The 22,631-nt window shown below is 45.5% G+C and overlaps 1 protein-coding gene across 1 annotated transcript; it reads left to right on the top strand.

Annotated features, from left to right (window-relative positions):
- Positions 1-4,778: 4,778 nt before the first annotated feature.
- TEX101 (testis expressed 101) lies at positions 4,779-6,935 on the top strand (the record flags this gene model as incomplete). The annotated part of the gene is made up of 4 exons (XM_082676984.1): positions 4,779-5,034; positions 5,179-5,364; positions 6,426-6,554; positions 6,715-6,935. The coding sequence occupies 4 exons, from the start codon at positions 4,779-4,781 to the stop codon at positions 6,933-6,935; spliced, it is 792 nt and encodes a 263-aa protein (XP_082533110.1).
- Positions 6,936-22,631: the final 15,696 nt, after the last annotated feature.

The raw sequence follows: 22,631 nt of genomic DNA, 5'->3' as shown, positions 1-22,631 counted from the left end.
AGCTTTTGAGCGTCACCATCTCCTTGAGCCTCATTCCCCAATGTGATGTGTATTTATTTAACAAGCCCCTTCTATTACCAGGCTCTGTCGTAGATGCCGGGGATACACCAGGGAATAAACAAATCAAAACCAAACCCCCTGCCTTTGTGGAGCTTACCTTCTTGTTGGGGAAAGTAGTCAATGAACATAGAAATAAATATAGACAAATAATATGTCAGGCAGTAAGTGCTCAGAAGAAACTCAGGCAGAGCAAGGGGTCAGAGACTGACATGGCTGCTGTTCTTCTAAACAAGAGTCAGCAAAGAGTGCTGTTATAACAGAGACATGAATGAAGGGAGGAAGTGGGCGTAAGGTGGATGGTTTCAGAGAGCTGGAGGAGCATATGCAAAGGCCCTGAGGTCAGCGTGTGCCCGCCATGTGTTCCTGGAACAGCCTGGAGGCCAGTGTGGGTGGAGCAGAACGAACGAGGGAGGGCAGAACAGGACGTGGGGACAGAGTAGGGCATTAGAGACCATCGTAAGGACTCAGACTCTCTCTTGGGGGAAAACGGGAATCCACTGGAAGGCTTTACACAGATGTGACACAATCTGACTTATATTTACCAGATCACTCTGATACCAAGGGGGGAGTAGACTGAAGTGGGGCAAGGGCAGCACGTATTGCAATAATCCAGTTGAACAACGATGGTCCCGTTGGTGTTTAAAAAAGATGTCCTCACTCTAGGTAAGCCATTCGATTCATTCTGTTTTCCTTTTATTTTCCATATAATGTCACAAAGAACTTGCCAACCATTGCTCGAGACTAACCTTCTCATTTTCCAGATGAGGAAACTGAGGCTCAGAAAGGAAAAGAGATCAGCTCAGGCTAAGAAAGATCTAGGGATTTCTCTGACACCAAAACGGCAGAGCCACTTCTCCCACAGGGGTGGTGGTGAAAGGTCCCTACAGGTATATAAACAGAACTGGGGTGAAGAATAGAGGAAGGGGTCTTACACTTCCAAGGTTCCTTCTAAACCTGAGATGGAGGGACTCTATGGCCAGGTCACCTGGAGTGTGACTTAAGAATCATCTTCCCAAGCCTGTGACCTGGAGGGACAGACACAGGCTGAAAAAGGGGGTACTTTCTTCCCAGATCCTTTGATGTGGAATCACTCAAAGATGTCAAAGACAGGGCAAGCCTGAAGGCAGGAGAAATCCTACAGCCCCCCAAGAACTGAACCTATATCTGATCCTTACTCTTCTCATAATAGAATCAGATGGGCAGGCTTGGGTAGAAAGGGGCGTTTCCCCGACAAACTGACCCACTGGGATGCACTATATATACCTTGTGTTAACAGGGACACTGTTCTGGACTATTTGGAATCCCTGAGTGAGCCTCTGAGCCCCTGACTCGCTCCGGGGATACCCCCTCAGTCTTGCATCTTCACACCCTCCCTCACCAGCCATCAAGGTAGCCTCTGTGGGAAGCAAAGGCTGCATCAGGAATGACGTTAACACAGAAAAAATTACAAAATGGTAGCAGGTGCCCCTGGAGCGCTATTCTGCACTCACTGCTTCACCTGTAGCACAAGTCTCTCTAACAGGCTGTTATGGGTGGTATTGCCCCCAGATTCACATGTTGAAGTCCTAACTTCCATGACCTCAGAAAGTGACCTTATTAGAAATAGGATCCTCACAGGCGTAATGAAGTTAAAACAAGGACATTAGGGTGGGACCTAATCCAACTGGTATCCTCATACTAAGGGAAAATCTGGACGCAGACACGCATAGAAGGGGACTTCCCTGGGGTCCAGTGGTTAAGAATCCACCTTCCAATGCAGGGGACGTGGGTTCGATCTCTGGTAGGGGAACTAAGATTCCACCTGCCGCGGGGCAACTAAGCCCATGCGCCGCAACTACTGAGCATGTGAGCCACAACTAGAGGGCCTGTGTGCCGCAACTACAGAGCCCACGCACTCTGGAGCCCACATGCCACAACTAGAGAGCTGCAACTACTAAGCCCGCGCACCACAACTAGAAGAGAAGCCCACAGGCTGCAACGAAGAGCCCGGCGCCACAACTAAGACCTGACGCAGCCAAAAATAAAATAAATAACTAAATATTTTTTTAAAAGACATGCATAGAGGGAAGATGATGTGAACACACAAGAGGAAGACAGCCATCTACAAGCCAAGGAGAAAGGTCTGGAAGAGATCTTTCCCTCACAGCCCTCAGGAGGAACCAACCCTGCTGATACCTTTATTTTGGACTTTCAGCCTCTCAATCTGTGGTACTTAGTTACGGCAGCCTCAGCAAACTAATCAACAGGCCAAGAGATTATTTAAGATGACCTTCACTACAGGTGCTAGAAGCCAGCTTTGGGGCTAGGACAGAAGAGGAAGGGTGAGTGCCAGTCAGAGGCGTGGGAAGGGATGAGGGCCCTGAGACAACATTCTGGAGCTTGAAGCAGGTGTCTGTGCAGCTCCCAACCACCCTCTCTGCCCTCCAGTTTCCCCTAACCCATTGGTCCTGCATTGGCAATTGTGGCCAAGACCTGAGACCTTGCACCACACCTATAGGTACACAATGACCCGGGAAAACCACATACTGTTACAGCTCAGAGGAGGTGAGTGCTGGAGGCCTGAGTCCCAAGAAGAAGGGAGGGTGGCTCAGAGTCCTGGGTCCTGAGAGACAGGGTCTTTGGGACCAGAACTCTCTCTTACTGTATATATGAACTATTCCTAATATTTATGTTAATAACCATATTAATAATAATACTCTTACAGTCCCCAACTGAAAACTCTTAATATATTTTTACATAAAATTTAGACTTTTACCAACACCATTCTTATTGGGGCACTTTTCTCTATTAAAAATAAATATTCATTTATACCATAGAACTCACAGAAACAGTACCAAGTCTGAAAGAACACAAAAGACATCTCTACTTCATGTTACATCAGAAAGCTTATATATATATACACATATATATACACATATATATGTGTATATATATATATGTGTGTGTGTGTGTGTGTGTGTGTATATATATATGAAATAGGATTTTCTAGCCATGAACAAGAAATCTGAATGACACAACGTGTTCATGGTACTGACACTGACACGTGGGTTAGATACGATGGCAATCGGTCATTCAGGGGTGCCGGAAGTAACACTGAAGCCCGCATTACCCTATTCAGCCTTCCAGAAGGTCACGGAGGAGGCTGGTGCCATGACGTGTTCAGAGGATGAGGCCTGGGCTGAGCAGGAACCACTGCAAGTCACGGGTGAGGAGACCAAGTCGACTTCCAGTGGCTATGGCCACTGGATGGGTGCTGGGGCAGGGGCCAGGCTGGAAACATGCGAGGCAATTTGGACAGGGAGAAAAGTTCAGTGGGTGAAAGCCAAGGGTTTGACTTCCTAGTGTGGCTGAAGAAGTAGCGACTCTATAACCCAAAGAGAGAAAAGTGTAAGCAAGACCATTTGGGGAGGCACCGCCCGCCCCGCCCCGCCCTGCAGGCCTAGCGCCGGCAAATACCAGCGACCTCTAGGTCCCCCGGCTTGCCGGCCACTCGTTGTCCTGCGCATGCGTACTAGCAAGACAGCCTGGGATAGGCCAATGGGGTGTGGTGTTCCTCCAGGCTCATCCAATGAGCTCATCAGATGCTTTCGTATTGACCAATGGGGCTTCGAGTTGATCTGTCCGGTGAAGCAGGCCCCGCCTTCCGTGCCTCGGAGACACTAGAAGAAGGACCGGCTGGGTGAGTGGAGCGTTCCAGGGCGTTCCTTCAGCACAAGGAGATTCTTGTGAGATCATATAGAGGCCAGGAGGAATTCTGGTCCCTTAAAGAGTAAAAGGGTGTCTGGGGGCCCAGATTCCTGGGTCCTGAGGAAACAGAGGCAGGGGACGGGGGGGGGGGGGCGGGGCGTGCGGGACTCCTGGAGCAGAGCGGGGTGAGGGCCGGGGCCCTGCGCTCTTGGGTCGGAGAGGGGGAGAAGCTGGGTGCCCAGAATCATGTGTCCTGACAGAAAAGGTGACTGAACCCAAACTCCTGGATCCCTAGGTAGGACAGGGCTTAGATCTCAGAATCCTGGGTTCTGATGAAGTTGGGAGCTGGGGACTGAGGTTCTTGGGCCGCGAAAGAGCGTAGGTTTGAACCTGGACTCCGGAGTCTGAGGGAGAAGGGCCTTTGGGCCAGATTACGGATCCAGAGGTTGGAGGGTATGGGGCTGTTGAGCTCCTCGGTCTAGGCGGCTGAGTCTGAGAAGTACAGCTACGGAAACTGGGGCTTGTTAACTAGTTAACTTGCCCAAACTCACAAGCGAGATCGGGACAGACTGACTTTAGAGATCATCGTTTTATTTATTTTTTTTTTTTGCGGTACGCGGGCCTCTCACTGCTGTGGCCTCTCCCGTTGCGGAGCACAGGCTCCGGACGCGCAGGCTCAGCGGCCATGGCTCACGGGCCCAGCCGCTCCGCGGCATGTGGGATCTTCCCGGACCGGGGCACGAACCCGTGTCCCCTGCATCGGCAGGCGGACTCTCAGCCACTGCGCCACCACGGAAGCCCGAGATCATCGTTTTATATACCCGTAAACTCTGCCCTGAAGTCAGTACTTGTTGCCGGATCTTAGATTTAATCTCGTTCCATGTGGTTGAAAAGGTTCTTCTCCATCAAATCACAGATCCTGATCGGTTCTTCCAAACGTCTGTAAGAGAAGCCATGGGAGCCTGTCATTTCCAGGTTTTACTGTTCCTCTTTCTCCTAGGAGCCCCGACCTTGATCTGTATGTATTGGGGATGTGGGGGGAGAGCGGCTGGGTCACGGAGGATGGATTTCTGGTGAAAAAGGAGTGGTTTGGGGCCCCACAGAGAAGGGCAAGTGCTTATCTTTATCTCATTTTCTCCCCAGTGGCACAAAACTTGCGTTGTCAAAAGAGTACGTTCGTGGGCTTAGAAGCGGATCCAGCAGCGACATTTAACTGGACCACAGACAAAGCTGAGACTTGTGACAATGGGGCATTGTGCCAGGAAACCGTGCTGATGATTAAGGCTGGTAAAATGAGAACAAGGCCGTTGGGCTGGTGGGGCAGGGGCAGGGGGGAAGGTGATTATGGCCATGTTAACGCGGTTCCGCCTTCCCCAGGCCAAACATCAGGCGCTGCACCCCCATCCACTTTCCTTCCCTCTTGTCTCACAGCAGGAACCAAGACAGCAATTTTGGCCACTAAGGGCTGCAGCTCAGACGGGGCACCGGCAATAACGATTATCCAGCACACGCCAGCCCCTGGCCTAATCGCCATCTCCTACAGTAACTACTGTGAGGACTCCTTTTGCAACAACAAAGAGGACTTACATGAGTTATGGAGGACAGAAGAGATTGACGGTACCCTGGGAGGGGAGAGACGGGTGCTGAGAGAAACTCCATGCAGCCCTGAAAAAACGGGGCTTACTCTGCTTAGGTCCAAGTGCGCCATACACAAAAGGACCTCAAGACCTTTGGCTTGTCTTTCTTTTTCTAAATTGTTACCTTGAGGTCTGGAAATGCTGCTCCAAGCAGAGGGACATCAGTGAAGGCTGGAGTGTAAATGGGGTTTGGGGTTTATTAAGCAATACAATGTCAGTGGAGGTTTCTGAGCAGGGTGGTGACATCGTCCATCTAGCAAGCACTGCTTCCCCCTTTGCCGCATGGCCACAGCCCAGTTCCCCCGTTGGTCCTCAAGGCCTATAGAAATCTGGCCCCGCCTATCTTTTCAGCTCATTTCCTTCTCTTCCTTCTCTCATTTATTGTATTCTACTTGGGGCTAGGATTCAAAATATTTAACAGTGGAGATGGTACTGACCAATCAGAATGGATGCTGGCTATAAAAATACAGTCCAGTCCCACCTGTGCCTACCAGCTGAGTATCAACACCACAACTTCTCACGATTCTCCAATCCACCAAGCCGGCTCACACCTCCAGCCCTTGGTCCTCGCTGTTTCCCTTGCTCCTCTCCCTCCTCCCCCTCCCCCATTTTCACATAGCTAACCTCTGTTCTTCCTCCATCTCCACTCAGGCGTCGGCTCTGGGAAAATACCTAACCAAATTATTTTAGGTACTTAGGTGGTCCTCCATTTCTTTGCCACTAGACCTTGGACACAATGCCTACTGAATTGTATGGTAGTTAATTACTTACATGTCTGTCTCCTTCAAGGCAGTGATCCTAGCTGGCAGGAACTGTGTCCTTTTCATATCTGTATCTCCACACCTAAGCACAGAGTTCGGAAGTCATGTTGGATGGGGTTCTGACAGCATAGAAATCAGTTGGAGAGGGGTGGGGAGGTGGTAGTAACAGTCCTTGAGTAGAGAGGCACCAGCAGGAAAGACTGGAGGAAGAGAAGGCAGCAAGGGGAGGCAACTCAGAGGCGGGACTCGCCCTTAATTGTCCCTCTCTCTCCCCCTTCAGCTCCCAGAGGGTCAACAGACCTCCGCTGCCCAACCTGTCTGGCTTTGGGGTCCTGTTTGAATGCTCCTTCTCTTTCCTGCCCCAACGATACAAATCAATGCTATCAAGGAAAACTTCAGGTCACTGGAGGTAAACTGAACATCTGATGGTTTCAGAGGCTGGAAAACCAGACATCTGAGTGTAGCCCAAGAGGTTCTGACACTCAGGGTTCCAGGAATGAGGGAGGCGTGGACTCCTCTCTGACTTCCTAAAACATCTGTGTGTCTCCCCATCCCTCCTTGTTCCACAGGAGACCTCAGCGCACCTTTGGAGATCAAAGGCTGTACATCCGCAGATGGCTGCAGGCTGATGTCTGGGATCTTTACAATAGGGCCCCTGCGGGTGAAGGAAACGTGTCCACTCAGGTCTATCTCTCCCCGAAAGGTTGAAAGTGGGGCCACATGGCTTCACACTTCAGTCTGGAGGTTAGAGCTACTGCTCCCGCTGTCGCTGCAAGCGCTTGTCCATTGAGTAGGTGCTTCGGGTCCCGGGTCACGGGACATCTCTTCTGAGTGGTCATCAGCAAGCTGAGGGGCAGGTGGAAGCCTGAAGAGCAGTCCCAGTGGATGCATCTGACATTTCTAATAAAGTTTCTGCCACGATGTGTGTATGCCTCAAAACTAGAAGTGGCATTATTGAGCTAAAAGGGCCCTTAAAATTCATCTCCAACCTACACATTTTGCAGAAAGGGAATCAAAGATCTCGAAAACTTTAATGAATTTCTCACACTTACATAGCTATGGGCAGAGCCAGGACCAGAACTCTGATGTTTTGACCTGAAGTCTGGTTTTCCTTTCACTCTAATAGGTTTCCTTGTCTTGCTAGCTGGACAAGAGGCTAATGTTGTCCTCCTCCAGAACGCTCCCAACCCAATTGTAAGGCCAACGTCACCTGCCTTGGGGTTCTAATATTTCCCTGGGAGGTGTGGCAGAATGAGAAAAATCAGACTCTAAATTCTTCAGTTATAGTGGCCCCATCTCCCTCTATCCTGTTTGTCCCTTGCCCACTTTACATCATTCCTTCCCATCTCTGCTGACTACTTAATGCCTCCTCAGTGGACAGAAGGAACTTAGGAGGGACCTGGGGTTCAGTAGGGTCTGATGAATGTTGGTGAAAAACTATTGGGTGGGGAGATTCTTTTTTCACATTCTTATGCTTATTTATTTAACTTATTACTCAAGAATACGTAAAGTCTATGTTATTGTAAAATACTCCAGTGATACAGGAGCTGTATAGAGCAAAGGTAGAGTAAAGGGGAACAGACTTTTTTTCATTTTTTTAAAAAACAGCCTTATTGAGGCTTAATTGACATACAATAAACTGCACTGGGAGCGGGAGGAGAGACTTTTAATACAAACTGTTGACCCCTCCCACAAAGGACAGGGGAGTCTGATCATAGTATAGTCCAGCCAAGTTCTTTCTAGAAAGTTCTCTAGTTCTTACTAACTCTTTGAAAAGGCCCACTCCAGCTACTACGTTATCTTTGTTCCCAGGCATCCAGTTCTCCATTGTGTCAGTTTGGTGAATCTCTCTAAAGAAGGAGCGGAAACACCAACAAATAAAACTTTAACTTAATGAGGGGACATATAAATTTGGGAAATTACAAGCATTCAGAGCCTTGACTGGTAAATACTATTTGGGGTAAAACACAAAATCAAAAACAAAAAACGAACCGAAAAAGCCAAGTAGCTGTTTCCCATAGGACACTGGCTTCTTAATGGCACCGATGACAGTTGCAGAAGACACTCCTGAGTAAATGGAGGAGAGCCAAAATTTTTAAAAATTTGGCCTGTGAATTGTTTTGGTATTTTTAAAATTATATCTGTCATCTGCCAAAGAGCTTTACGCAGCATGTACAAATTTCTCAGTCCACAAACTCAAGTGTGCCGACTTTCTTAATTTTTAAATATATAATATAAACTATTTAAATATATTATTTCTTTTTATGATAATTTTGTTTTTAAATATATTATTTTTTTATGATAATTTTGTTTATAACAATCCCCCATTCTACCTAGTGGAGTAACCAGTCTGAGTAAACTCGGTCGTGTCAGGGTTTTCTCAGTCATTTCAGATCTAAGTTCAGTCACTTCAGGGCTTGTTTTCCTTTCCACTCTCCTCACCCAGGGCTTTGCTATAGTGCTGGTGGGCAGGAGGTGACTGTCTAGTTTTCACCTGTCATGCTGCTCATGTCCAGGTTCTCACTGATGCCTGGGTTCTCAGCTTCCATTCCTGCTGGCTTCCACTGGGAAATCTTCAACCCTGTCTGGGGGTTCATGGGCTCCACGCAGGCCCTGTAAGCTCTGCCGTCCCTCTAGCGACTTCGGGGCCTCTTCCAACTGCTCTCAAATCCCACCGAGGTCCTTCAGGAATCTAAAGTAGCCTAGGAATCCCATATAGGTGATGAAATTCCTGAAGATCTGGAGAAAAGATAATTTCGTAGAGACTTGCTTTCTCCCAAGGTACTTGAGAACGAGATGTGGCCTAGACCCTACAATTTATCACCCACCATACACAGACCACTATCACACATTCTTCTCAAACCTGCTTTTTCTTTTTCCAACAATCATGCCATAGGAATTCCCTGGCGGTCCAGTGATTGGGACTCTGCGCTCTCAATGCCGAGGGCCCAGGGCTGGGGTTCAATCCCTGGTCGGGGAACTGAGATCCCACAACAAACAAAACAACCATGCCATAAAGCCTTCATTCTTAGACCGAAACTTAAAAATTCCAAGTCTAACAAGTCAAAAGTTGGGCCTTTGGAATTACATCAACTTCAATTTACATAGCCTACTCTGAAATTTCAGGGCTGAACATGAAGGTATTTCTGGCTCTTTGCATTTCTCGGGTAATAGGCCTACTGACTGACTGGAGGAGAAGGGACAAGAGAATTAGTACAAAGAATGGAGGCGTGGGGAGGTAACAGTAATAGCATCATATCACCCTGCCGTACGTGTGCTTCACCCACCCGGATTTAGACTCCATCATCACACATGATATTCATTGCTTCCTCCAGGGCTGTGTTCACGTCCCTTCCTCCCTGAAATTCCATTTCCTCTTCCCACCCACCCACCCCAGAGGGTCCCACTAGACATCTCACTGCCAACTCCAGCAGACCTTTTCTGACTTCTCTGGCACCCACTGATCTCCCTCAGCATAGCCCCAGCACATCTGCCAGCCTTCCTTCAATATCTTACAGTTTCCCACACAACGTATAATCTCCCCTGTCAAGGTAGCAGCACTTCAGGGACAGGCATTATTTCCAACAGCTTTACAACTTAACAGGACCCATAAGATGTGACTGGCAACTTGAGGCTATGGGTCTTCTGCTTATTGAAGTGAACCAAAGTCCACTACACGTGCACACACACCCCTCTCCAACAACAAAACTAACCACCATCAACTGCAGCCAATTACCTGAAACTAGATGCTGATGTGAAAAAAAAAGTAAGTTCTAGAGAGTAGACAAGAAAAGAGGTAGAAGTCTAAGAAGGACGGGCACTGCAGAAAGAATTTGAAAATTCCTCTCTTTTTGTCAATGATGTTATAGTGGCCAGGTGGGCACATGCTCGTTTGGGGTAGCGATGTCAGAGTGGGAGATGAGTTTTTTTGGTTTTTTGTTTATTTATTTATTTTGGCTGTGTTGGGTCTTCACTGCTGCACGCGGGCTTTCTCTAGTTGCGGCAAGCAGGGGCTATTCTTCATTGCGGTACGTGGGCTTCTCATTGCAGTGGCTTCTCTTGTTGTGAAGCACGGGTTCTAGGCGCGTGGGCTTCAGTAGTTGTGGCACGTGGGCTCAGTAGCTGTGGCACACGGGCTTAGCTGTTCCGCGGCTTGTGGGATCTTCCCGGACCAGGGCTTGAACCCGCGTCCCCTGCATTGGCAGGCAGATTCTTAACCACTGCGCCATCAGGGAAGCCCTGCATTATGTTTTTTTAAAAAGTAAGAAATTTCCTTTGCAGCAAAATATCACTTGTGTAAATTAAACAAGGCACGGAGTTCCCTGGTGGCCTAGTGGTTAGGATTCAGGGCCTTCACTGCCGTGGCCCGGGTTCAATCCCTGGTCGAGGAACTGAGATCCTGCAAGCCACGTGTGGCCAAAAACAATTTTGGCATGGCCAAAATAATTAACTGAACAACGCTACAGTCAGAATACAGAACAGTTTCTTCATCTCAAAAACTCTATTGTTCTACTCCTTTGTAATCACATCCCCCCCATCCAAGTCCTTGACAACCACTGATCTGTTCTCTGATCACTATAGATTTGTCTTTTCAAAAAAGTCATAGAAATGGAATCATACAGAATGGAACATTTTGAAACCAACTACTTTCACTCAGCATGATGGCTCTGAGATTCATCCGTGTTGTGTATATCAACAGCTTGTTCCTTTTAATTGTGAAATATTATTACATTGTATGGACATACCACTGTTTGTTTATCCATTGACTCACTGAAGACATCTGGGTTGTGTCTAGTTTGGGGAAGTTATAAAGTAAACATTTGCGTACAAGTGTTTGCTGTAAACATTTGGGTACGAGTTTTTATGTAGACATGAAATTGTATTTCTCTCGGGTAAATACTTAGGAGTAGGATTGCTGGGTCATATGGCGAGAGTGTGTTTAACTTTACGAGAAACTGAGAAACTGTTTTCCAGAGCGCTTGTATCATTTTTTTATTCCCACTAGCAATGGATGAGAATTCTAGTTTTGCAGCTTTCAGGATACAGGTCCTGAACATATGTTGTTAGAGTCATACTTATTTCACCTTTACGGGGCTACTGTAAATGGTACTTTTAAATTTCAGTTTTTCATTGCTGGTATAGAAAATAAGTGCAACTGATTTTTGTGTGCTGAATCTGGCTAAACTCATTTATTAGTTCTAGGAGCTTTTTTGTGGGCTCCATGAGATTTTCTAAGTAGACAATCATGTCATGTGCAAATAGGGACAGTTTTTTTTTTCTTTCCAGCATGTCGACCTTTTCTTTCTTTTTTTTTCTTATTGTAGTGGTTAGGACTTCTAGTACAATGAATAAAAGTAGTGAGAGTGGACACTTTGCTTTGTTCCCAGTCTTAGGAAATTTCTTAAAAAATTAAACATACACTTGCCATAAGATTCTGCCATTCCTTTCCCAGGTACTACCCAAAAGAAACAAAAGCACATGTCCATACAAAGATTTTTACACAAATGTTCATGACAGCTTTATTTATAATAGCCAAAAACTGGAAACAACTCAAATGCCCATCAACAGTGTAAAAATAAATAAATTATGACATGTCTTTATGATGGAAAACTACTCAGTAAAAAAAGGAATGGGGCTTCCCTGGTGGCGCAGTGGTTGACAGTCCGCCTGACAATGCAGGAGACACGGGTTCGTGCCCCGGTCCGGGAAGATCCCACATGCCGCGGAGCGGCTGGGCCCGTGAGCCATGGCCGCTAAGCCTGCGCGTCCGGAGCCTGTGCTCCGCAATGGGAGAGGCCACAGCAGTGAGAGGCCCGCGTACCGCAAAAAAAAAAAAAAAAAAAAAATGCAGTGTACTATATGTCAATTATACCTCAATGAAGCTGTAAAAAAAAGCACAAACTGATAACACTTTTTCTGTTTTTTTCAGTATTACCTAAAATTACCTTTTCTTGATAAAATTGGAGTAGAGATGGAGGAGAGAATTATTATATTGAGAAAACTAATTTTGTGTTTGGTGGTCTGCCAGACTCCAATCCATCCCATCTGTTCCTGCTGTCACCAATAGATCAACTGGCTTCCTGTGGACACAGTAAAATCTCTCTGTCTTTGACAGATATTCTCCTCCGCCTCCCAACTCCCTGACCCAGGATTTGCCTCAGGAAGCTGCCATGGCTTGCCAGTCACCTATGAAGGGCTCCCTTCTATGGTAACCAGAGGGGCTTTCTTGTATCCATTTCCATTTCTCTGTTTTTGGGGGATTTGTCTGTTCATTTGTTTGTTTGTTTGTTTTTTGAGGTACGCGGGCCTCTCACTGTTGTGGCCTCTCCCACTGCGCGGCACAGGCTCTGGACGCGCAGGCCCAGCAGCCATGGCTCACGGGCCCAGCCACTCCGCAGCATGTGGAATCTTCCCGGACCGGGGCACGAACCCGTGTTCCCTGCATCGGCAGGCGGACTCTCAACCACTGCGCCACCAAGGAAGCCCCATTTGTTTGTTTTGCCACACCCTGAGGCTTGTAGGATCTTAGTTCCCTGACCAGGGATTGAAATCATGCCCCCTGCAGTGGAAGTGCAGAGTCCTAACCACTGGACCGCTAGGGAATTCCCTTTCCATTTCTCTTTAATTTTCCAATGTGTGACATATTATAATGTCCAGATATTTCTTGGTGTTATTGCAGAAGTTAAGGTCTTCCATGTTCTCCCACATCCTAAGCCAAAATCAAAATCTCAATATATGTGGTTTTTTAAAATAAATTTTTTAAATTTTTTTTTATTTATTTTTGGCAGCATTGGGTCTTCATTGTGTGCAGGCTTTCTCTAGTTGCGGCGAGCGGGGGCTACTCTTCGTTGCAGCGCGAGGGCTTCTCACTGAGGTGGCTTCTCTTGTTGCGGAGCACGGGCTCTAGGCACGTAGGCTTCAGTAGTTGTGGCTCACAGGCTCAGTAGTTGGGGCTTGCGGGCTCTAGAGCGCAGGCTCAGTAGTTGTGGCGCACGGGCTTAGTTGATCCGCGGCCTGTAGGATCTTCCTGGACCAGGGTTCGAACCCGTGTTCCCTGCATTGGCAGGAGTATTCTTAACCACTGCGTCACCGGTGAAGCCTTCAATCTGTGTTTTTAGCACGAGGAAGCTGAGTCTCTGGTCCTAGTCCAATATTACTCCCAACTGCTTTGATTTTATGCCTTCAGAATCAGACTCTATCACATGGTACCCTTCCTTGTTGTCAGCATCAACCAGTCCCTGTAAAAAGTCCCGTCCTCAGTTGATAACTTCACCCTTGTCACTGCCTCCTCTCCATCCTTTCTCTTATTACCCAGTAACTGGGTCTCCACCCTTAACCATCTCACCTCTAATGACTTTTTCTTCCTGTCTCCCTCTTTGTTGTCACAATGCCATTGAAATACTGTACCAACCGTGAAATCTCAATTAAATGCCTCTCCCATTAACAAATATAACATAAAGAAAGAGGGTAAAGGAATCTCTACGATCATAAAGTTTCTACATTTCACTTGAAGTGGCAAAATATTGATTATAAGTAGATAGTGAAGAGTTAAGTATGAGTATTAGAGTCCCTAGAACAATGCTAAAAACACCATGGAAGACCAATTATTAAATTGTTAAAGACTAATCATCAGAAGAGATTAAAAATAGGGACTTCCCTGGTGGTCCTGTGGGTAAGACTCCACGTTCCCAGTGCAGGGGGCCCGGGGTCAATCCCTGGTCGGGCAACTGAGGAGGCCGCATGCCACAACTGAGAAATTTGTATGCCATAACTAAAGATCCTGAGTGCCACAACTAAGACCTGGAGCAGCCAAAATACATAAATAAATATTTTTTTTAAATAAAAATAAAAAAATTAAAACATGAACCAACTATATGGTGTCTACAAGATAATCATTGCAAATACAATGATACAGGTAGGTTAAAAATAAAATGATACACTTCCACTTCTGCTCCAAATGGAGTAACAGGGACTAAATTTATCCTCCTACATGCAACAAACAAAAACTAGACAAAATACATTGTTTTCAAGACACCTGACATCAAGCAACAAAGCGCAGTAATTCCTGAGCAAGACGAAAAGGATCCAACTGTTTCCAAATATAGCTAAACTGAATTTGATAACAAAACTCAATAATATGTATAGGCAGACAAAAAAGATCCAGCACCCAACAAGGTAAAACTCACCATGTCCATGCTAGTAGTTCAAAGAAAGTTAGAATGGCTATTTTAATATAAGACAAAGTGTAATTCACATCAGAGAACACTATCAAGGGCTTCCCTGGTGGCACAGTGGTGGAGAGTCCGCCTGCCGATGCAGGGGACACGGGTTCGTGCCCCGGTCTGGGAAGATCCCACATGCCGCGGAGCGGCTGGGCCCGTGAGCCGTGGCCGCTGAGCCTGCGCGTCCGGAGCCTGTGCTCCGCAACGGGAGAGGCCACAACAGTGAGAGGCCCGCGTACCGAAAAAAAAAAAAAAGAAAAACCACTATCAAGAATAAAGATCATGTCATATGAAAAACAAGTCAGTTCATTAAGTGGATACAACTATTAAACATGGATGCCCTCAATAATAGAATTTCAGATCTACGAAACAAAAACGGAAGGAATTGCAGAGTGAAACATAAATCCTCAATTATAGTTCAGGATTTCAATTCCCTTCTCTCAGTAACTGATAGAACAAGCAGAGAGAAGATCAGCAAGTATATAATAGAACTGGATAACACTATCAACCAATTTGACATAATTGACATGTATAGAACATTGCACTCTACAAGAGCAGAATACAAATTCTTGTCAAGTATACATGGAACATTTATCAAGATAGGCCATATTCTGGACCAAAACTTTAGTCACAGTAAATGTGGCAGGATTCAGGTCATAGAAGTTATGTTCTCATACCACCATGGAATTACATTAAAAATCAAAAACAGGGACTTCCCTGGCGGTTAGTGGTTAGGACTCTGCTCTTCTGCTGCAGGGGGCATGAGTTCGATCCCTGGGGTCAGGGAACTAAGATCCCACAAGCTGCTCAGCAAAGCAAAAAAATAAAATAAAATAAAAAAGAAGAAAAACTCAATAACAAGTCCAATGCAGTTCCATCTGGTTCTCCCACCACCCTACTTGGCCAAGGGTCCCAGCAGCTTGGGTGGTGGGAGAAGCACAGTGGCCAGGCAGCCCATCTTGGGAAGGACCTCAGCGTGCCCTTCAGGTAGGCACGGGGCACACACCCTCCCCACAGCCATGATGCCCAAGACTATGAAGGAGAAGCCCAGGAGGAGATGAGAAGGGTGGTCTGCTAAACCTGGTGCTGCAAAAGTGGAAAGGAAATCAAAAAGGTGGCAGGAAAAAAAAAAGTGCAAACAAAAGGGAAAAGGGGAACAGCGAGAAAGCAGGCTGAAGTACCTAAGCAAGAAACTAAAGAGTTACCTGCAGAAAGTGGAGAAACTAAAACCAAGGAGAATCCAGGCTCTGATGAAGAAGGAGAAAAAGAAGTCTGATTAATATCATATACCATGCCTTACCAGTGGTCCGTTTCCCTTCTTGTACAGTCCAGAGGAATACTTTTTTCAACTCCTTTGTAAATGCAAGTTGTTAGTAGCTCTAGAAACATTTTTAAGAAAGAGGAATTCCGGGCTTCCCTGGTGGCGCAGGGGGTTAAGAATCCGCCTGCCAATGCGGGGAACACGGGTTCGAGCCCTGGTCCCTCTTGCAGAGCAACTAAACCTGTGCGCCACAACTACTGAAGTCCATGTGCCTAGAGCCCGAGCTCTGCAACAAGAGAAACCACGGCAATGAGAAGCCCGCGCACCGGTAGCTCCCGCCCGCCGCAACCAGAGAAAAGCCCGCACGCAGCAACAAAGACCCAACGCAGCCAAAAAAAGAAAGAGGAATCCTACCTCATCCCATTTGTTAAGTGTAATCTTTTAAAAGCATACAATCATTTGCTAGTTGTTTTTTGTTTGCTTGTTTGTTTGGTTTTGGTACAACCAGAAAATAGTGGGATATGGAATACGGGAGATTTAACTGTCTTGGGTGTAGTTTTTTTTCTTTTTTTCGGTACACGGGCCTCTCACTGTTGTGGCCTCTCCCGTTGCGGAGCACAGGCTCCGGACGCGCAGGCTCAGCGGCCACGGCTCACGGGCCCAGCCGCTCTGCGGCATGTGGGATCTTCCCAGACCGGGGCACGAACCCGTGTCCTCTGCATCGGCAGGTGGACTCTCAACCACTGCGCCACCAGGGAAGCCCCTGGGAGTATTTTTTGGAGGCGTTGGTGCTCACTCTCTCCAAACTTTGACCAGGATAGAGCTTGGAGGTATTGCTAGCAATAAAAAAGGTAAGAGCGTCCGGGGAGGATGGGAAGAGACAGAGCTGGATAAAGAGGTGGGGTCAGGTGCCACAGTGAGAAGGAAGGATGAGGCAGGTGGAGAGATACGATGAGGTAGAAATGTACAGGAGGAAGAGTGAGGCACAGAGGAAGAAGAGGAGAGAGGGGAGAAAAGATGTAAAGAGAGAAGCGACAAAGGCAAAAGGTAAAAGATGAAGAGAGGAGAGTCTGAGAGGGAAGAAGCCAGAGAGTTTGCAGGACGAGAAATGGAAGGAAGAGGATCTGGGAAGGATTAGTGGCAAGAGAAGGTGAGAGAGGGGCAGAGAGAGGACAGCACAGTCTTTGGAGCAGGCATGAGACAGCAGGAGTCGACATGGGAAGAGCAGAGAGCAAAGGAGAAACAGACCTTTGCCCTCCATGGGACTGACTGGAAAAACAAAGACTCATTAACACTGACCCCAGGACTGTGTTCAGTTACTGTCCAGTGCATCCGCCCGTGGCCATGGATGCAGTCAACCTCTGAAACCTCAGTGAAGAACATCAAGAAATCTCAAGGTGATGCTGTGAGTGACAGGTGAAATCCTCTCCCTGCATCTCCACCATGTTCCCGCTGTGTGGGGATCCAATCGATCAACCACTTTCTCTGCAGGTGTGGTCTTTTTTTTTCCCCCCTACAAAGAAACCTATGTAGCAAATGGGAGGGTCTCAGCGTGCCCAGGTTAATCAGTCAGGATGTTCTTTCTTCCCTTCCCTTCCTCGGGGTCCTGATGGAACATCAATACACATCACACTAATAAAGATGTTAAAAAATTAAAAAAAAAAAGTACACATCACAATTGTCCTTCCTGGGGGCTTGGTTGACAGCTGAAGCCTCGGTGGTGGGACTTGAGGTGAGGGTGGGAGGAGGGTCCCAGAGGGTACAGAGGGCTGGTCCTTGTCATAAAAGATTTGTCTTGTCCCGACTTAGCTGAGATTTTATTTCTTCCTGGAGCTATTCTCTGACTCCCCAGTATAAGGAGTCCCGATCGTGTCTTTCCAGTTCATCCTTTCTTTACTTACAATTAAACTGTCCATTTTCCCTGGGGGACTGTAATTTGGGGAGAACAGGATGGACTGCGTTTGCCCTGGCCTCAGTCCTAAGTACGGAATCCAACACATCCTTGGCATTTTTCTAAAGGACTACTCTCCTTTTTAAAACAAACAGGAATTTTAGACGAATGTCATTTCCCTCACTAACTGGGCCTGATTCAAAGAAGGTTAAATTCACAGGTGTCAGAAATAATGACGTGCCTCAAAGACTGATCACTAAATGTTATCCTGGTCAGAAACACCCAGTGCCCATCTAATAAATCCACGGGACCTGGCGATTGACGTTCAGTCACCATCTGGGGAAGAGATACACAGACTTTTCATCACCGTGCAGGGAGGAGGTACAATATTTGTCCCCTGTGATTTAAAGCCAGTAACGCAGAGCCTCACTTGAAACCAGGACATAAAAATAAATACTTAAATTAATTTTTTTTAATTAAAAAAATTTAATAAAAATAAATAAATAAAAGGAAACCAGGACACTGTAAGGGCTATGCAGTTAATGGGGACCAGAAAATCGTCTCTCGTGGTTCCAAAGAAGTTTCCATTTTTGACTCTCTGAACAGATTATAAGGAAATATTACCCTGGGGGAAAATGTAATCCCAAAGCCTTCACATACTTGTTTTTTTTTAATTAATTAATTAATTAGTTTATTTTTGCCTGTTCGTTGCGGTGCGCGGGTTTCTCATTGCGGTGGCTTCTCTTGTTGCCGAGCACGGGCTCTAGGCACGTGGGCTCAGTAGTTGTGGCTCACGGGCTCTAGAGCGCAGGCTCAGTAGCTGTGGCTCGTCGGCTTTAGAGAGCAGGCTCAGTAGTTGTGGCACACGGGCTTAGTTGCTCCGCAGCATGTGGGATCTTCCCGGACCAGGGCTCGAACCCGTGTCCCCTGTGTTGGCAGGCAGATTCTTAACCACTGAGCCACCAGGGAAGTCCCCACATACTTGTTCATGGCACTGAATTTACACAACTGAAAAAGGGCAAGATTACACACACACACACACACACACACACACGCCTGCACACTGCACGCACACATGCATTCCTAGTTGAAGAATGCTGAAAAGTCTAAAGCATTGGCAGAGAAATGGAGGAGGAAGTGGGAGAAATGGCAGGTTCTCAGACTGTATAAATCTTTAGCCTTTTACTAAAGCATCGGCAGAAAAAGATTTAAAACCAATCTCTAGAGATGCTTCTACCAAAAACAAACAAAAAAGTTAGCACATTTCAGACAATACATGCTAAATAACTGACATATTCGATATCACCTGCTATGACAAAGAAAAAATGGAAAATAATTTATAGAAAAAAAATGAAACTTAGACGAACCGGGGGATTGGGATTGACATATATACACTACCATGTATAAAATAAATAACCAATGAGAACCTACTGTATAGCACAGGGATCTCTACTCAATGATCTGTGGTGACCTAAATGGGAAGGAAATCTAAAAAAGAGGGGATATATGTATACGTATGACTGATTCACTTTGCTGTACAGCAGAAACTAATACAACATTGTAAAGCAACAATACTCCAATTTAAAAAAAGAAAAAAATGAACCTTATAATTATTCTTTATTTTTTAGGTCACTGGACTCTAATTAAAAGTCCAGAACTAATCCTTCACATTCGCAGTTGATCTTCAACAACATGTCAAGACAGTTCAATGGGGCAAGAATAATCTTTGCAACAAATGGTGCTGAAACAAGCATATCTGCATGCAAAATAAAGAAGTTGGATGCCTCATTTCACACCATATGCAAAAGTTAAGTCAAAGTGGGTCATAGACGTAATTTTAAGAGCTGATATTATAAAATTCTTAGAAGAAAATATGAGTAAATCTTTAAGACCTTGGGTTAAGAAATTAGTTCTTATTTATAACACTAAAAGGACAAATGACAAAAGAAGTTTACAGATTGGACCTTATCAAAATTTATGCTTTAATTTTCAGAAAATGAAAACTGCCAGAATGGGAGAAAAGTATTTGCAGGTCAGGTGTCAGATAAGGAACTTGTATCTAGAACATATAAAGAACTTTTACACTTCAATAATAAAATGACAAATAACCCAATTTAAAAGTGAGCTAAGGGACTTCCCTGGTGGCACAGTGGTTAAGATTCCACGCTACCAATGCAGGAGGCCCCGGTTTGATCCCTGCTCAGGTAACCAGATCGCACATGCATGCCGCAACTGAGGAGCCTGCCTGCCGCAACTAAGAGCCGGCGCAACCAAATAAATAAATAAATAAACAAAACATATTAAAATATATTAACAACTCCACCATCCCAAGAGTCCCCATTACCTTTAAAAAAAAAAGTGAGCTAAGAGGGAATTCCCTGGTGGTCCAGTGGTTGGGACTTGGCACTTCCACTGCAGGGGGCAGGGGTTCGATCCCTGGTCAGGGAACTAAGATCCCACATGATGCCAAAATAAATAAATAAATTTATTTATTTACCACAGCCAAAATAAATAAATAAATAAATAATTTTAAAAATAAAAAATAAAGCACACTACTGAATATCACAAAGAAGAAGCAGATTCACAGATACAGAGAACAAATTAGTGTTACCAGTGGGGAGAGGGAAGGACAAAACAGGGTCAGAGGATTAAGAGGCACGAACTACTATGTATACACGGGGAATATAGCCACTAGTTTATAATAACTATGAATGAAGTATAACTTTTAAAAATTGTAAATCACTTTGTTGTATACATGAAACTCATATAATATTGTACATCAACTATACCTCAATATTTTTAAAAGTTAAAAATAAAATGTCCAATTTCAACAAAAAGTTACGAGATATGCCAAGAAACAGAAAAGGGTACTTTACACAGGAAAAAAAGCAATCAGTAGAAACTGTCTTTCAGAGGTTTAGATGGTAGACTTACCAGACAAAGACTCCAAAGAGTATATTATGAATATGTTCAAAGAACGAAAAACAAGCCATGCCACAGATTTAAAAGGAAGTTTGATGATATTGATCCATCAAATAGAGAACACCGAGAGTGAGTCAGAAATTGTTTTTTTCACAAGGACCAAATGGAAATTCTGGAGTTTGAAAGTATAATAACAAAAATTTTAAAAACTCACTAGAGGGGCTCAACAGCAGATTTGAGCTAGCAAAAGAATCAATGAACTCGGTGCTAGATCAATAGAGTTTAACCAATCTGAAGAAAAGAAAGAAAAAGAATGAAGAAAATTCAACAGGGCATCAGGGACCTGTGGGACGCTGTCAGGTTTAGCAACGTACAAGTGTGGGACTACCAGAAGGAGAAGAAAGAAAGCAGCAGAAATAATAACAAGATCAACGTGGGGAGTATTGTCATCTTAACAATGTTAAGTCTCCGCATCCATGAACATGGAATGCCTTTCCATTGATTTAGGTCTTAATTTCTTTCTGCAACGCTCTGTATACACCAAACAGGTGGATTTTTGAGCAGTGCGCAAATGATACTTCAGTAAAGCTCTTTTAAAAAACAAGAATAAAAGGAAGTTTCTTGGGCGCTTACACTGTGTCCCACGGCCTGGACTATCATTCAGTCAGCAGGACAATGAGTTCTTCTCTTCTAGAGACTGGATGTTCTTGATACTAATCAGAAAGTCCTAGACATCTCCCAGGGATTCATCTATATGCATATTACCCCCCCTGCATCAACCTCATGAATTTTCATGACTCGATTTTTCCATCAAGCTAAGAGAACCAGGTCACGCCTCCTCCTCATCACTACAAAGCCTGCTTCCTACAGCCCCTGCTTATTCACTCTGCACCTAAGTGCAACCCCTGGGTGGCCCTGTGCGGTGTGCAATGTCCTCCTCCCCCAGGCTGTGAATATATGTGGCTTATATACTGCTATCATTCTCAATTGTGCAGTGTTGGGTGTTGTTTATTTGGTCCTCTCATACCCTTTAAGGTGGGCTGAATAGAAGATGATCAGAACAGTATGGCTATTTCCCTGATGATCCTACGGGTACTACTGAACTGTAAGGGATAGAATCAATGGTCCACTTCTCTGGCAACCTGCATACCTCCATCCTCCTCCTAACATTGGGAATCTGCTATGACTCTCACTGTTTCTGTTCCCACACCCCACACTAAAAAAAGAAAGAAAAAAACCACCTTATCGCTCCTTTTTCTTTCTCCCCCCACCACACACCCCACCTTCATCTCTGTCTCTCTCTACATCTATTTCTATCTCTCAGGCCTGGCATAAATTTCTCAGTGAGTCCAGGCTTTCACAGAAAGCAAGAGGTGGTGTTTCTTTGTTTTGTTTTTGTTTTCATTTTTTTAGGCCACAGAACGCACCTCCTGGGATCTTAGTTCCCTGACCAGGAATTGAACCTGGGCCTCCACAGTGAAAGCACGGTGTCTTAACCACTGGACCACACCAGGGAATTCCACAAGAGGCTATTTTTAACACTCAAAGATTCTAGGAAAAGATTCATTGGGGATCTCAGGTTAGTGGAATTTCAGTGTTTGATTTTTTTTTTAGGAGGGGAATACAGTAGAAATGTTTTAGTGTGACAACACAAATATTATGGGTTTTATGTGAGTTTCAAAACGGAATGATCGGGACTTCCCTGGTGGTGCAGTGGTGAAGAATCCGCCTGCCGATGCAGGGTACACGGGCTCCATCCCTGGTCCGGGAAGGTCCCATGTGCTGCAGAGCAACTAAGCCCGTGCGCCCCAACTACTGAAGCCCAGGTGCTTAGAGCCCCTGCCCCGCAACAAGAGAAGCCAAGCAATGAGAAGCCAGCGCACTGCAACGAAGACCAACGCAGCCAAAAATTTTTAATTAATTAATTTAAAAAAACCTGAATGATCAAAGTTCACTGTGTGTACTGTGGGATTTCCACGTTAGTCCTCTCATTATAGGAGTAAAAAGTTACTCCTATAAAAGAGTTATAAACATAAAATATGCAAAACTGGGAAGCTAATTCTATAGCGTTATCCCTGTTTCCTTCTTGCCATTTTCCCTTGGCAAATGCATGGGACCCTGACACATTCCTATCTTCAAGGAAAAGCCATGTTTGTTCGTTAATTATTACCCCTATCCTAACACAAGAAA

Source organism: Grampus griseus (assembly GCF_964374135.1).
Source record: "Grampus griseus genome assembly, chromosome: 19".
In the NCBI taxonomy this organism is placed as follows: domain Eukaryota; kingdom Metazoa; phylum Chordata; class Mammalia; order Artiodactyla; family Delphinidae; genus Grampus; species Grampus griseus.
The sequence above is the reverse complement of the archived record's forward strand: the minus strand, read 5'-3'. Positions and strand labels throughout refer to the sequence as shown.